Genomic DNA, 17,910 nt, shown 5'->3' with positions numbered 1-17,910 from the left:
GGGAGGAGCCATCAACCCCTGTCCGGACACTAACTCTGGGATTGAACAAGTTGATCGTCCCAAAAGAGTCACCCGTCCAGTGGTCAAGCTGAGCTACGATGAACTTGGCAAGCCTCGTGATTACCCTGTGACAATCCTAAGCCATGGAGTGTTGGTGGGAAGTGGACTCTACGGAGACTCCAGAAGCAGTCGATGTCACACTCTCTGGTGCCACCCCATGGCGTTGTGTTTCACTTGTTCTAATCTGGCCTCTACCCTTGACTTTAAGACTATTAGAGTCCTCTAAGGTTTATTTTGATGAGGGCATCAAAACTGTCTAGAAGGGGGAGGGTGTAGCCCAGTGGTAAACTTGGGCATATAGTGTAACGGAGACAGGGAGGGTTATGATTAATCTCTCTTACTCTCAAAAACGAGTCACATGACTATTAAAAAAGTAAACGTTTATTTACTTTAAATAATAGGGGACATCTGATTTCTAAATAAGGAAATATCAGTTCATTTTACATAATTAAAAGGAAATAAACATTTGGTAATTTTATTTCATGACAGTAATTAAAACTAAAGTTTATATTATTTAGCTGAATAATATTTCCAAAGGTTTTATGCAGTTAGCCTTTTATTATTTTATTTTTACTGTTTTTATGTGACCATTTTTATTGGTCATTTGGGTATTCACGCTGTATAGTCAATGGTGTTTGGCTGCAGGTATGTAAAAAGTAATTTACACGTGACCTGGTGAGAGACACGTGAGAAAGTGCTGGAAGTTTTTTTTTCCGGTCTTCCCCCGTACTCGTGTGGAGCGCGGGACGCGGGCACGTTGAGAAGAAAAAGAACGCTAGAAAGTGCGAGTAAAGTTGATTAATCTGAGCGGGAGGCGCACAGAAGAGCACCGCGGACTCGGGATGTTTGTGAGCCGCGAGACTGAGTGAGAAACGAAGCCGGAGACCCGTCTGACGGAGCGGGAGAGAAGAAGTGGAAGCCGTGAACGCAGATAGCCGAGATAGTTAGCAACGGTGGGCGTATGCTGGGCGGAACTGTCGTTTAATCGCACCGCACCTGATCATCCGGACCAACGTCTTTCAACGCTCTCAATTTTTTGCAAATGTCCGTTCAGCGCACTCAATGTTTTGCAAGACCAAAACAGGCCTGCAACGTTTTTTTTTCTTCGTTCAAAATGATACCGTGAGTAAACTGGAACATGTGTGAGTGGGCCCACCACAGCATTTGCTAAGACTTGTTTCAGGACACTTGGCGTGTTTTTTTTTTGTTATTGTAAAGCTCTATGTGTATTTCAGATTGTTAGGAAAGAGTAAAGGGGAGGGGACTTTTGAACCACTTATTCAGTTGTAACAAGTGTGATTGAAACTACTGGGGTTTAAGCTAAATTTTAAAGGAGTAAATATTTAAGTGTTTGGGGAATATTTTGGTTATTTATTTTTGTATATTCATTAATATTGAATTTTGGGGAAAGCTTTTATATTCTGTTTGCCAAATTATTTTATTTAATTAAACAAGAGCGTTACCCATTTTTTGCTAAACTAAAAACCATCTCTGGGTCTCATTATTTTTTATATTTTATTGTCAAAAGGTTTTAAACCTCATTAGACACTTATTAGGTGCACCTTCGTGGTATCCACCTGAACTACACCGAACCCAAGCACCCCCATTCTCACGTAAGTAACTCACAGAGTGGTTGTACGGGTGCTACATTTATTACTAGATATATTTATAGATATATTTATGGAGATGAAAAATAATAAAGGCGTCCTGTACAGCTATGATCAGCTGTTCGGCCGAGCATTCAATGTTGTGACGCTGTAAGCTGATCAGTTGGTTCGTTGCTGCCGCGCTCTATCACTCGTACACCATAAAGAGCAAAATGTTTTTTAATGTTTCAGTTTCGTTATTACAACGACAATTTGGAAGCGGATAATTTCTTCACAAACAGGTCATTTTGACTCAAAATGTTAGAATGCTGCACCTACACTTGATAGTGTGAATCAGCGCAACACAGACCGCTGCATTGACAGCGTGAAACATGATCTGTCTACAGCAGTCTATGAGCAGAAAATGCCGATCCAGCGCTGATTGAGGAATTAAATTCGAAAATAAAAGACAATTTGACTAGACAATTTGACATATTTTTTCTCGCATCTGTGAATTTATTTTTTAATCAATTGCTCTGAGATGAAGCAAATATATTTGTGCGGGAATTTCTCGCACTATAAAAGCTAACCTTGCGGGAATGGTTTAAATTATGCGCAATCCCCGCATTCCCGCACCGAAATTCAAGCCCTGAATAGAGTATGAGTAGACCTGACAAGCAAACTGAACAGACTAGGACTTTTAAACACAGGGCAATCAGGGGAACAATCAGTGGAACACAGGTGACATCAATGGAAAATAATCAAACTAAACGAGGACAGGAACATCAAATAAGCACAAATAGGAACAAAAACCAGGGCAAAACATAACAAAACAGGTCTATAATCCTGACAGTATTGAATTGTGCATGCCTATAGAGGTCGGGATCGTTGCGTCACGTCGCAATGCATTGTGGGAATCGCGGTACAGAAGTAGATGTACTGTATAGTAGGCATTAGGTAACGTTTGTCATTTGGTCATTAATTTTGATTATTTTTTGGAAAATGGTTCAGTATTGCTGTATTGTGAACTGCTGTAATCGGTTTCATGATCGACAGGGCAAACGCCTCGTGAATCATATTAGTTTTCAACATTTTCCTACTTGGAAAAAAAACACAAGGTGTCTGAAATCACCAAGAGGCGTCAGATGGCTTGGGTCGCCGCTGTACGGAGGGAAACCATCACATTCGATAATATTATAATACATAGTTATGGTGAGACATGTTGTGTATGGTCTCTGATCGCTTTTTGATATTTTTGTGCTGACTGTATTTAACAAATTTGAACAACTAAATAAAAAAACTGGAACGAACTTCAAAATAGGAAGTTAAGCGTCTTGTTTTGGTGAATGGTGGGTTGTGTCCGAGGTGAATGTTCTTCAATATTATACCGGATTACAGAACTACCGGATGAAAACAGTGGATTTTTGCAAGTATGATAGGTGAGTAATTACTCCTGAAGTGTAACAAACCCGCATAGACAAGCTTCATAGCTCGCAGAATCTGATAAGTGTGTGTATATGTGTGTGCGTCACCACTATTTCCTTAGTGATAACGAATGTTTTCTCCACGTTTAATTTGCAGATCCATTTGTGATCTGCAGGTGAGCCTCCAGTGATTTTAAATTTTTTAATTGATTGGAGGTGTAAGCGCTCACTCCACAGACCCGGCAGGAGAAATTATTAGGGAAAATGAGGCTTGGTAAACTTTCATGTGTTCATAGGGATCGATTACAAGCTCTTTTTTTTTTTTCTTCAAGTAGCGTTGTTTGGCTTCATTATTAAGTTTGTCCATATAGGTATAGGCAACTTTTTTTGTCACGTTCTATAACTTTTTCTGGAGACCGGCTATTATCTTATTACAAACCTGCTTTGCGATGCCTCTAAAATGGCCGCCGTTACCCACAATGCACCATTCCATAACGTCTACGCCCGAGCTCTATTAGCAAAATATATGTTGCTTGTTTTTATTTTTATTTTTTCAATTTATCAGAATACAATAGGCATGAATGAAGGTTGAATAGGCATCAATGAAGAAAAATATTCTTCTTGCTGCCAGATTTTGTAGTTACAGCATTTACCAGCAGGGGCTGGGTCACATTAACCAGGCGTACCTTGACCCCTTGTTTAAGCCAGACTCTCATAGGTCTGAGCCCAACTGCACTGAATAATAATCATGTCAAGTAGCGAGATAATTATTATTATTTTTTTCTCTATCTGTCTCTTCCAGCCGCACCCTTGATCAGTTTCACAGACATCACACTGTGGGAGTTTTATAGGCAAGATGTTCTCCAGCGTGATTTATTTATTTAGCAGGTGTTGCTTTCTCATCATGGAGATCATATGACTGTGCTTTAGTTTCCCTGACATAAAGCATAAAGGTTCAGCTGTGAGCAGCACAGGATTCATTGGCAAAGAGCCCTTTGTTGAAAGCTTCTGACTGTACTCTACATAACTTATTTATGATTTGTATTTGGGACGATGACAAAAGAAATCATGGCACATTATATTTATTTAACTTTATATATATATATATATATATATATATTGTCTATGCACAGCTATGTCTGTCTTTTTGGCTTAGCAGGTGTCAATATTCTGACAGCGAAGTACGGTATAAATATGTATATATGTGTATTTATGGAGGGGAGGGTGGATGTTTTGTAGCTTAGCAGATATTATCACACAATATTTACAGTGGGATAATAGTTTGATTTACAGGTTTGTCTGGTTAGCATGACCCTGTTGCACAACCCTGTATCATATTTAATTGAATTTATTACTGTTCTATTTTTTAAAGAACTTTTTTGATACTTTAATTCAGCAAAGATACACACAAACACACACATGCAGTATATATATATATATCTCTTGATATATACAGTATATAGATTTTTTTCAATTATAATTAAAAACACTTCACTTTTAAACTTATGTAGTTATATATTGGAGAGCTTTTAAAATATGAAATATGTTTATATTTTTTCTCTGTCTGCTGCCTTTAACTTGATGAAATCCTGAAATTGAGCCTGAAATGACTTTGAGTCCAGGTCACAAGTTCTTTTTCAGAATTTTGATGATGAACTATTGGATGTTTTCCTTGAGTGCATCATCCACTTACAATAGCTTCAGATCCTCCAGGCTGCTGTAACCTGCCATGCAGAATGAATTTGCCAGGCATGCCATAGATTTAAAGAAGTCATCTTCCTATTTCTTTACTCTTCCTGTAGCTATGAGGGGCTGGAAAAGAAGCTGAAGGAGGTTTTCACAGAGAGGACAGGAATTTTACGACAACTCTCCAAAACATCAAAAGAGCTGGACAGCATAAAGGGGAACCTGCAGGTAAGACCCTTTCCTTTCTCCATTGGCCTGGCCATAGAGCATATTTGATACATAATTTAATGCTTGTACCTTTGAGGATACTCCCAAGTTTTGTACTAGTTGTTTTTTTTATATATATTTCACACTTAAAAGATTCAGATCATCAAACTATTTTAATGTAACACAAATATAATGCAAGTAAATACAAAATGCAATTTTTAAATGATAAAAATCATCCTTTAAATTGTATGAGGGAAAAAGCTGTCCTAACCTACCTGGCCCTACGTGAAAATTTAATTCCCCCCTCCTGTTAAATCATGAAAGAACTGTAACCACTTTTAATTTAAATAGCTGAGTTAAATTTTACTAGCCAACCCCAGGCCAATTACTGCCAGACCTGTTGAATGAAGAAATCACTTTAATAGAATCTGTCTGACAAAATCAAGCATGCTTCAGAGCAACACATCATGCCGCATTCTAAAGAAATTCAAGAACAGATGAGAAACAAAAAAGTTGACATGTATCAGTCTGGAAAGGGTTATAAAGCCATTTCTAAGGTGTTGGGACTCCAACAAACCACTGTCAGAGGCATTATCCACAAATAGAGAAAACTTGGAACAGTGGTGAACCTTCCCAGGAGTCCAGAATTACCAAAATTAGCAGGCCTCACTTGCCTCAATTAAGGTCCGTGTTCATGATTCAACAATAAGAAAGGGACTGGGCATAAACGGCATCCATGGGAGAGTTCCCAGGCACAACACAAAGGCTTGTCTCACGTTTGCCAAAAAAAAAAAAAAAAAAAGATTATCCCCAATACTTTTGGGCAAATATTTTGTGGCCTTATGCCACAAAAGTGTAACTTTTTGGAAGGTGTATGTCCCATTAAAACTAACACAGCATTCCATAAAAAGAACATCATACCAACAGTCAATTATGGTGGTGGTAGAGTGATTGTCTGGGGCTGCTTTGCAGCTTCAGGACCTGGATGACTTGCCATAGTTGATGGAACCATGAATTCTGCAATGTATCAGAAAATCCTGAAGAAGAATGTCTGGTTGTCAGTTTGTGGCCTCAAGCTCAAGTGCTCTTGTGTTATCCAGGAGAACAATGATCCCAAACACAACAGCAAGTCAACCTCTGAATGGCTCAATAAAAACTAAATTACATTTTTGGAGTGGCCAAATCAAAGTCCAGACTTAAATCCGATTGAGATGCTGTGGCATGACCTTAAACAGTCCATTCATGCTCGAAAACCCTCCAATGTAGCTGAATTAAAATGATTCTGCAAAGAAGAGTGGGTCAGTATTCCTCCAATGTTTATTTATTTATTGTTTTGTCTATATTTGAGCAAAACATTGTTAGTCTAATGTGTTTGTATGACTTTGTATGATTTGTTGTTTTTCCATCTGAAAGAACTGATCTCAGTCTGAATTTTGAAAGGGATAGTTCAACTAAAAATGTAAAATTCTGTCATCATTTAATCACCCTTATGTAATTCCAAACGTGTGTGACTTACTTTCTAATGTGGAACATAAATCTATACAGTCATGAGTTTCTGCTTGATGTCAGCAGAACTACATTTTTAGAGTAAAACACCACTCATGCTGAAGAACTGCCGGATCTCAGTCTGCTCTGGAGGCCTACACCATCACCGACCCCCACTACTGCATCTTGCCCACAGCGGAGAGACCACAAGCTGCTTGAGAGGAAGCAGAAGAGGGGTAAATGTGGAGGTATGCGGGCTCGGCTAATGGCTAACCCACACGAGCCAGCCATCCCCAACATTGTCGTGCCATGATTATGTTGTGGTTTGCAAACACTGCTCTCCCCTGTGGAGTTGATGATTATTATTTGCTGGCCATTCTACTGAGGGAATATACAGTCATACTGCTACATCCCTCCCAGTTCCAACAACAGCAACAGGAGCAAGGCACTAAATGAACTGTACCAGCACATCAGTGAGTAGCAGACAGCCCACCCTAATGCTTTTCTCATTTTAGCTGGGGATTTCAACCATGCAGACTTAAAGAGTGTGTTACCAAAAATACACCAACACATAGACTTTCCAACACAGGGAAACAACACTGTGGACTTTGTTTACACCACCCAGAAAGGAGCTTACAAGGCCCTACCTCTACCCCACCTCGGAGCCTCAGACCACATCACTAGCCACATTTTTACTGTCAGGCCAATGCAAGCCAGGGCTTAAAACTGGGCCAGGTGGGGCTAATAGCCTCGGGCCAGTAGCACAAAGACCAGAAGCTCCTCTGCGCGTCACTAAAACCCGACCTTTACACACCTCTCAGGAACAACGTCACGCAACCTCATAATTTCACCAACAAACAGAAGTTATCAGAAAACTAAGAAATAAGTCACTGGAACTAGCGCGTTCACAAACCTAACAGGATAAAAGCGTCTGTTTGTTTGCATGCTTTGTTAAATATTCAAACTCAAAAGCATCAAAGTTTTATTATAGAAGAAGTGATTCATTGATCATAATGAATTAATTTATCAGGACTCAAAATTTATCACACAGAAATACATTTATTTCCATTTTATTTATTTATTTTTAACGTTTATGAAAATAGCCTGCTTATTCAGTCGAGTCTGTTTCTGTTTATTTGTAGCAGCAGTAGCCTATATACGTCACCTTTAGAACGATTGATAATATTTCTATTTTTATAAATGCTCCTGAACAAAAAACATTATTATATTTTTATGATAGGCTACATGGAGCTAAACTTGGAGACGAGACTTATGACAGATAATACAAACTAAATAAATACACGATTGTGATAGAGAATAAGAAGCTGATGTCTGATTTCTTTAAATGGTCACATTTACAATTTTACTGTGCTAATGTTAATGCCTAGCGTGCAAAGTCTTTTGCATCGCTTATAAATATTTGTGTCTTTTATGGTGATTATAATCCACATCAGATCAAATTATTCCAAACACACAATGCTGACTGAAAGTGAGTTTTGAGATCAAATTATTTAAAAAAGTTTTTAATGCTGGTGTTGTTGCTGTTAGCTTTTTTATAAAAACTCCCAAACAAAAATCATTATTATATTTTGTTGACATAAGGTACGTGGAGCTGAACTCTCGAGACGAGACGACAGATAAAATACGTTACTAAATAAATACACAATTGTGATAGAGAATAAGAAGCTGACATCTGATTTCTCCAAGTGGTTGTATTTACCATGTTTACTGTGGTAATGTTAATGTTTAGTGTGTATAGTCTTTACATCGCTTCTAAATATTTCTGCCTTGTATGGTGATCATAATCCACATCGGACCAAGTTATTTCAAACACTGGCTGCAGCGCTGATGCTCTTCAGACGAGGAGAAACTCCGCCTTTGTTCATAACCACTCCTCCAGCCCCAGCTGACCCGCTTTGGCCCAAGGTTTTCGTCGGGCCAAAAAAACCTGCCCGTTGGCCCCGAGGAAGCCCCGACGAGGCACGATCAAGCCCCAGAAGTGACAGTGGAAACGCGACTGGCCCTGGCACGCACTAGCACGCCCGGTTTAAGCTCAATAGTGGAAATGTGGCTTCTGTCATGCTAATGTCTGCATACCGACCATTCGTTAAAGTTGCCAAACGAGTTCATAAACAGATACAAGTGTGGCTGGAAGGGTTGTCAGAGGTACTCATAGACTGTTTTACCACCACTGACTGGAATATGTTTAAACAGGCTGCCACATACAATAAAACCACAGACCTCCAAGTGTACTCAGAGACTGTCACTTCCTAAATCACCAAGTGTTTTGATGTTGTAACAGTCACAGAGATCATCAAAGTCCAGGCCAACCAGAAGCTGTGAATGACAGGGGAGGTCTACAGACTCCTGAAGGCTCGGAATGCTGCCTTTAGAGCTGGAGATGAGGTGGACCTGAAGACAGCTCAGGCCAATCTATCCCACAGCATCAGAGAGGCTAAGAGACAGTACTCCAGGAGGATAGCCCATCGCATCAGTGACAGCAGAGACACTCGGAGCCTGTGGCAGGGGATACAGACTATTATGGACTACAAGCCCCCACCGCGGATCTGTGACAGCACCATCACCCTTCTGAATGAGCTGAATGCCTTCTTTGCTCGCTTTGAGCAACAAAACAGCACCACTGCACAGAAGACTCCACATCCTCCCAGCAAACAGGTGATGATGCTGTCCCGAGACAGCATGAGGAGATCCCTCAGCAGCAAAAAGCTCTGGGTCCTGACAACATTCCTGGGCATGTACTGAGAGACTGTGCAGCGGAACTTAAAGATGTCATTTACAACATTTACAACATTTTGCTAAGTCAGGCTGTTGTCCCCACATGCTTCAAAGCTATCACCATCATTCCAGTTCCGAAAAAAGCTGTCTCCATCCTGCTTCAATAACCACCATCCAGTTGCACTTACTCCTATTCTCATGAAGTGCTTTGAATGGCTACTCACATCAAGTCTGTCCTGCCCACCTCCCTGGACCCCTACCAGTTTGCATATCATCCAAGCGTTCGACTGATGACACCATCGCCCCTGCAATTCCCTCAGCTCTTACACATCTAGAGAAAAAAGACTCATACGTCATAATGCTGTTCATAAACTTCAGTTCAGCATTCAACAGAATCATCCCTCAACAGCTCACTCAAAAACTGGTCCAGCTGGGGCTTAACAATTTGCTGTGCAACTGGCTGTTGGACTTTTTGACTTGAAGACCTCAGGCAGTACGGGTCGGCAGCAACACATCCAGCACCATCACACTGAACACTGGGGCCTCCCAAGGATGTGTGCTTAGCCCCCTTCTCTTTACTCATAGCATACCCATGACTGCACACCATCACACATCTCCAACCTCTTCATTAAGTTTGCGGATGACATGACTGTGTTGGGTCTCATTAGCAACAGAGATGAGACAAACTTCAGAGATGAAGGAAATTGTTGTTGACTTCAGGGGAGTGCGCACTCAGTATGCTCCTCTGACCATCAATGGTGCGACTGTGGAGAGAGTAAGAAAAACCAAGTTCCTGGATTTGCACATTACAGAGGACCTCTCCTGGACTGACAACACTGCAGCACTGGCCAAGAAAGCACAGCAACTTCTCTACTTCCTCCGCAAACTGAGAAGAGCCAGGACCCTGGCCCCCATCATGTGCACCTTCTACAGAGGCACCATCAAGAGTATTCTGACAAGCTGTATCACTGTTTGGTATTGCGAATGCAACGTGACCTCCTGCAAGACCCTTCAACACATAGTGAGTGCAGCTGATAAGATCATTGGTGTCTCTCCCCTCCCTCCAGGACATCTATGGAACCCATCTCACCTGCAAAGCCCACTGCATTGCAAGTGATCCCACCCACCTGACACAAAGCTTCTTTAGTCTGCTGCCATGAGGGAGGAGACTGAGGATTCTCCATCCCAGGACCAGCAGACTGAAGGACAGCTTTATTCATCAGGCTGTCAGGAAGTTGAACTCCCTCCTGACCTTGCCTCCCCTCCCCTTTTTGCCCCATGCCCCACTGAACTCTGACCCTCAGACGACCCCACCCCCACCAGCCCCCACATCCCCAGGTCCTTACACTCCCCCTAACACACTGTGACCTGACCCAATCACTTTACGCAGCATTGGTCTGCTCACTAACTCATTGAGCATCGAACTGACCTCACTCAACTACCTCTTCTGACAGTTTAAATAAAGAACTGCTCTCTGAGCTTTTTGTCACTTTAATCAGACCGAATAACTATCTGCACTACAATCATTACATCTGTACTATTTGTTTATTTCACTGGTTTGCACTCTAACTGCCATGTGCATTGTGCTGCTTTAATTATCTTTTTTTAAATGTCCTTATTTGTACATTGTATTGTTTATGCTCACAATTTAGATTAAACTGCCCGCACATTCTCCACCATAATAATGTAAGGGAAACAGGTCAATTTAGCTCAAAGGGAATCTTTTAAGATTTTAAAGGGAATTTGAACAGAATCACTGTTTCACGGCTGATCACTGCGATTCACTGAACGAGCCGTTTAACATCAAATCTGCGCTGGATACTAATATCCAAACTATAGTGAAAACACTATCAATTAGCACAGTAACAAGATCGGCAGTTTAAGACATTAACCTGTAAGCACAAAACACAAGATACTTCTCTTTTCAATATGAATAAGGCTTTATTAGATAAATCTAAGACATATAAACTAATCTAACACATAAACACACGCACACACACACACATTCACACAAGTTGCAAGAAGGTCGAAAGTTAGGGAAAGATGAGTTTAAGAGAATGGAAATATGGAATCCCAAGTTGACAGCAATACGTTAAATTGCATAAACATGAACAACCATCAATCACGTAATTAGCACTCGCATTGAGTTCCTCGTTGAGGTTAAAATTATATTAGATACACCAGTAAAGGTCACAGTCTGGAGGTAAAGTTACTTGCATCTCCTGTGAAGAAGGAGCCTCGATGAAAGGGCTATCCCGAGGTCGTTGATTGGCTGGAAGTTCAGTCTCTGAAGTGACGTCTTGGGAAGCCCGTGGTTGTTGGGCGTTGGCTGAAAGTGCAGAGTCGTGTGGGCTGGTTGAAGTTGAACGGACGTTACAAAACTTAACTCAGAACACGAAACTCTCAAACGGAAAAGAAAATAAATAAAGTTTGACGAGACTAGGTTGTGTTCCTTCTCATCGTGGCTAAGTAGCAGCAGCATAGCTGGAGACTAAAAACAGACTAAAAGCAAGGCATGACTGATAGCACAAGCAATGCTAGAACTAAAAGCAAAGATTTTACGATGTCCTAGGTATTTAAACTGGCCTGTTGGCCACACCTCAAATGTTGTCTTGACCAATCAGATATTGTCTTGGCTCGGGGGGTGTCATAAATCATATGTTTATCTTACCAAGCATTCAATGGGACTTGTGCAGTACTCTCATGGGTTTTCATGTGATGTCCAGCGTTGCATTTCAATTATGAACAACAAATTTGACAATCTCTTCTTCAAATTGAAATTGTAAATAATTGCTCTAGTGGTGTTCATGTTGAAAGCTGTTGTGTGAACAAGTTGGTTGGTCATCTTGCTTGGTTCTTGTGGCACTAGAACTGATTTATGACTTCCTGAGGAATTCGGCTCTCGTGTTTCAATGCATACAGCTTTGATAGACTCTTTAATTTGTCTGGTTCGACTCATTTCTGTTACAATATATTCATATTTTACTTGTAATCTGTGCTTATCTGTATCTTATACTCTACAGTTAGTGTTATCTGTATGCACCTAGGGTCTGAGAGTAATGCAATTTCAATTCTCTGTATGTGGAAGAATTGACAATAAAGCAGACTTTGACTTTGACTTTGACTTTGACAAGATATTTCTTGTGACTTAATGTTTTTATTAATATAATGGAAGTTTGGTGACTGTATGGTTACCAACCTTCTTCAAAATATCCTATGCTTTTGTGTTACAGAAGAAAGTAAGTCACATGTAATTGGTAAATGAAAGTCTCTTTAAGCATGAACCTCACTGAGCATGCATAGTGTAATCAGTTGCTCTGAAATATTCACATCTAACAAATAAATCCTATTTCATGTGCTTTGCAATGTTTGTTACTCAAGTAGATGCGTAAACACACTGGCTGAACTAGCAATTGCAAATAAAAGCACCCTATTACATGCTGTGTGAGCAAACTACTAAATCATTATGAGAACAATAATTTGTTGGATTTTGTACTGTAAATGTAAGAATCCACTAAACCAATGCACAAAATACTACTAGTTAAAATACAGTAGAATACCACCAATAATTAGTCAAGCAACTATTAAAAAACAAAAAACCAAACAAAAAAACAACAACAAAGTGCATTAGTAAACCTGGCAAGTGGACCTGCAAAGCAGTGCTGGCACATATGGAAACAGATTAGACACAAAGAGAATGCATTATTCCAGGCATCTGAGCCAGTCAATCAAATACTTGATTGCCTTGTATAATGGCATTCAACCAAGCACTGGTGTCTGAGAAAAACCATACACTCCAAATGCATTCAATCTAATTCATAAAGCGATTTATTGTTCTGCTGTAGTGCTTGGAGCGTTAATGGATAAGGACAATAACAGCGTAAATAAAATTTACAGAAATTGTTTAAAAGAGCTTTTGTTTCTCAAAAATATATCTATCACTGAAATGGGTCATCATGATTTTGATGCAGTTGTGTTTTTGGATGAACTGTTCATTGAAATTCAATTGGTCACTCTGTGAATTTTCTCCTATGATTCCTCTATGAGAATGCACAGTAATGGACAAATAAGTTTAATGGTTCTGTTAGGACGTTATGTGCCCGCTTAGTTGGATATGCAAAAGTAAAGAAACCTCAGAGGCTCGACTGCTGGACCGCAGCCGGAGACAACCTGGCCCTAAGCCGAACTGCTACATCCCTTGAGTTCAAGTCCGAAATCTCCAGTGGATTTGTTGTAAAAGCATGATCAACTATGACCTTTTTAGCATGATCAATTATGTATATGTGACTGATTAACCTTTTTGTAGAGCAGATTTACTGTCCATACTGTTTATTTTTATAATGAGATCTCCCCAGAGTGCCGCTGATCATCATTAAACTTTGCCTGATGGAGCCTGTAGTCTTGGCACGGGTTTGTGGGTTTGTGCCGGCACATTCCTGCCAGATTGGCCTGAATAGACACTGCAATGCCAATCTCAATACAACTCAACAGCTGCACAGATGGTCTTCCCCTGACAAAGCTTTGCTGCTGTTATTCACTGGAAACACAGAGCAGTCTGAATGGGAAAGCGACAAAGCAACAGTAATGGCCAATACGTGTCACATCTGAAAGTGTCCTGAAGTCAAGTGATGTGCTGATGTTTTAAGTGCTGCTACATATTTGAAATTCAGTAACGTAATTATGTGGGATAATATGTGTTAAACATGGGGATAAAGGTGATGTAAGTAATTTTTTGACAGTACTCAAGCATAAATATTGCAGACATTAGGAAACTAGGAAACATAATAAGTTCACATATTTGTTTCTTCTTTTTAAATGTGCGCTCCATGTCTGAATGTCTGTTTTTGTTTTGGTCTATGTGATTCCACCCACTGCCAATTTATTCAACACAGTATTTTGACACCCCTGGTTCCCAGTTAGTGGATAATACAGCATATTTGCAGTTATGGAAGCCAGCAAACAAACTGGGTCAGAGGTGATATATTTTACCTGTGCTAAAAAGCCTCAGCATCCAATTAAAAAACCCTATAAACCAGATACATATTAAGACATGGATTAAATTTACACTGACAAAATTATTTAGATTTTAACACGATTAAGACAATACTCTGATTAAGAATCTACCATGTAAACAGAGATTTTTTATTTCCTTAATCCGGCTAAAACCATACTCAAAGTAACCACAAATCGAATTTAGACATGAGGTATTCCTATTTTAGTCGCATTATCAAAGTGCAGTTTAGACACACCTTACAGGACATCACACTATTATCATTGTGTACCATTGTATTGTGACTTTTCGCCATTTTACGATAGGATACACACATGACAGTGGTCAACTGTTTGACGGCAAACAAAAGAGCATGTCTACAATGTTATCTTCTGTTTGCACAAATAACACTACAAAAAACATTTACTGCAATTGAAGCTTTCAGAAAATTAAAAATGAAACAGATTTTTACCCAAACTGTATATGGCATCAAAACAAAGATGAACAATATGTTTATACTGTACGTGAAATCCTGAAGGGGACGTCAGCTGCCGTTGCATGGGGATTTAATAACGATTAATCAATCTATGTACTGTAACATGTAAAATGGGAACATTAAAGGACTATTCTAAAAGCAACTCACGTAAACACCATAATCATAATATTGTATTATTTAGAATAAGTGTAAGGCTCATTGCCTACCAATAAAATGCTATTTCGTAGTTTATGAGGTGATATCATATGATGAGGTGAAGTCATATGAATTTATGTGTAAGTTTAGGGGAGCGTCCTTGCAGACAGTCCAAAATCATGGTCATCCTTTCCTATCAGAATGCTTGCTATGGATGTGAAAATGCACTTAGTGAAGAGCGTGAAGCAATGATCATGTTAAATAATCACATTCATATCTGTTGAGAGTGTGAACACAATGGCCAATCAGCTGTCTTTAAGAATCCGCTCAACAGCACTCAAATGTTAGCGGGAATCGGACATTTTTTTAAATTTCTATACTGACTGATAACCAGTGTTTGGAATAACGGCGTTTAAAAGAACGGCGTTAGGTAATGACGTTATTTTTTCAGTAACGCGGTAATCTAACTAATTACTTTTCCTGTCATTACAATGCTGTTAACGTTACTGAACGTTAAATGCGGTGCGTTACTATGAATTGATTTAATAAACTGGAATCCGAACGCTCACCTGGGCTGGGTTCACACAGCGAGTGAGCAGGTGGGTTAATAATGAGATAAGCGATTATGATTGGCTAAGGCAGAGTCATATGTTTCATGGTAGCCAATCAGAGCCATTGTTTTTACGCCCATGCCAGCACACGCGCCAGCGGCGCCTCACACAAACGCAACAGCTACACAGATTCGCAGCAGCAGAAATGGTGAGGCAGGAGCAATCCAATGAAAAGTTGGCATTTTCAAGGTGGAGATATAAGCACTACTTCAAATTCATTGTGGTCAAAGGCAAGAACGTGCATGTAATGTGTACATGTAATGTGTGACACGCATCTACAAAGCTATTGGCCAAAAACACATTTCTTACAAAGATAATACTTGAAGTGCAGGATAAAACTCTTGCTGTCTGTTGACGTGCAATAAATATCGAAAGTTATGTATGCACACCTGTCTGTTCTACTCTTTTCAAATGACTTGTGAAAACTGAAAAAAAAAAGAAAAAAAAAATTCTCCGACATATAGCTATTATTATTATTATTATTTTTTTAAAGTAACGCAAATAGTTACTTTCCCTGGTAACGAGTTACTTTTATTATATAGTAATTTAGTTACTAACTCAGTTACTTTTTGGAACAAGTAGTGAGTAACTATAACTAATTACTTTTTTAAAGTAACGTTCCCAACACTGTTTCATACAAAGATAATACTTGAAGTGCAGGATGAAACTCTTGCTGTCTGTTGACGTGGAATAAATATTGAAAGTTATGTACCTGTCTGTTCTACTCATTTCAACTGACTTGTGAAAACTGCAAAAAAAAAAAAAAAAGTACAAACTCTGACATGTAGCAACTTTTTTTTTTTTTTTTTCTTTTCTTTTTTTTTTTTTTTTTTTTTTTTTTACAGTAACGCAAATAGTTACTTTCCCTGGTAACGAGTTACTTTTATTATAGAGTAATTCAGTTACTAACGCAGTTATTTTTTGGAACAAGTAGTGAGTAACTATAACTAATTACTCTTTTAAAGTAACGTTCCCAACACTGCTGATACCAAAGTCGGTAATTTTGTCAACACAACTTACAATGCATACTAGAAACTTCCAGGTAGGTATGTTGAGGCAAGTTTGAGATAAACTGTGCAGGACAATGGCCCACTAGGAACAAGTTGGGATACCCCTGCTGTTGTGTGTCTGAGCACTGAGACTGAGGACGAGCAGACAGGAGAAACAACTCCCTCCAATATTTTTAATTTGGACTGAAGTACCCATTTAAACCACTAGTTGTCATATAACATACTGCATCATTGAAAGTGGGGTAAAAATGATGATACCAAAGCGGTTCAGCACAGGGTAAGCACATGATAGTCCACTTTAGATATTCTACTAACTATAAGTGACATGACATGACATGACATACAGCCAAGTATGGTGACCCATACTCAGAATTTGTGCTCTGCATTTAACCCATCCAGAGTGCACACACACAGCAGTGTATACACATAAACCGTGAACACACACCCGGAGCAGTGGGCAGTCACTAACGCTCCAACACCCGAGGAGCGTTTGGGGGTTTAGTGCCTTGCTCAAGGGCACCTAAGTCGTAGTATTGCCAGGCCGAGACTTGAACCCATTAGGCCACGACTAGTTATAAGTAACTTTGCACATACATGTCAGCTACCTATTAAGTTCCGTATCAGTTACAAATTATCATTACTTACCTATAAGGCCCTAAATGGTTTAGCTCCTGCGTACCTAACTAGCCTTCTACCACGCTACAACCCATCACGCACCCTAAGGTCACAAAACGCTGGACTTTTGGAAGTTCCTAGGATAGCAAAGTCCACTAAGGGAGGTAGAGCTTTCTCACATTTGGCTCCCAAACTCTGGAATAGCCTTCCTGATAATGTTCGGGGTTCAGACACACTCTCTCTGTTTAAATCTAGATTAAAAACACATCTCTTTCGCCAAGCATTCGAATAATGTATCTTTTAAATTGTGAGTGTAGTTGCATCTGATCAAAGGTGCATTTTTATTCATTAGCTTGGGTTAAACTAATTTTACTTTGTTGGATCAGCAGCTATGCTAATGATGTCTCTATTTAGTTTCTATGTTTCGCCATTTACATCCCGTGGTAACTAGGATATACACAAGCTCCAGTCTGGATCCAGAACACCTGAGAAGAGATGATGCTGACCCTCAGAGGACCTCAGATGATGCTAACCCTGAATCAACAAACAGAACTAACAATTATTGCTAAATGTGTGACTGCATCATATAATAACTTAATTAATAATATTGATAGTTCATCGTCTAGCTGACTACGACTTGTATTATTATTATTATTTTTATTTTTTCTAAAATCCTGTCAAATGTGCACAAACTACTAGCTACTACTAAATATTGTAGAAACATAATTTTCTGTAAAGTTGCTTTGTAACGATTTGTTTTGTAAAAAGCACTATACAAATAAACTTGAATTGAATTGAATTGCAGTCATTAATATTAGTAGACTGACTGCTTAATATCTTCACACACTTTATTTTGAGTGTTTTCTTAC

General features: G+C 39.4%; 1 protein-coding gene across 1 annotated transcript in view; it reads left to right on the top strand.

Annotated features, from left to right (window-relative positions):
* LOC113118476 (leucine zipper protein 2) overlaps positions 1-17,910 on the top strand; it is a 135,518-nt gene that overhangs the window by 79,586 nt on the left and 38,022 nt on the right. The window contains exon 2 of the mRNA XM_026287688.1: positions 4,873-4,984. Coding sequence (XP_026143473.1) covers positions 4,873-4,984 — 112 coding nt within the window. The remainder of the gene's footprint in view (positions 1-4,872; positions 4,985-17,910) is intronic.

The sequence above is a fragment of the Carassius auratus genome, chromosome 18 (genome assembly GCF_003368295.1).
Source record: "Carassius auratus strain Wakin chromosome 18, ASM336829v1, whole genome shotgun sequence".
NCBI classification, from domain to species: Eukaryota; Metazoa; Chordata; class Actinopteri; order Cypriniformes; family Cyprinidae; genus Carassius; species Carassius auratus.
The sequence above is the reverse complement of the archived record's forward strand: the minus strand, read 5'-3'. Positions and strand labels throughout refer to the sequence as shown.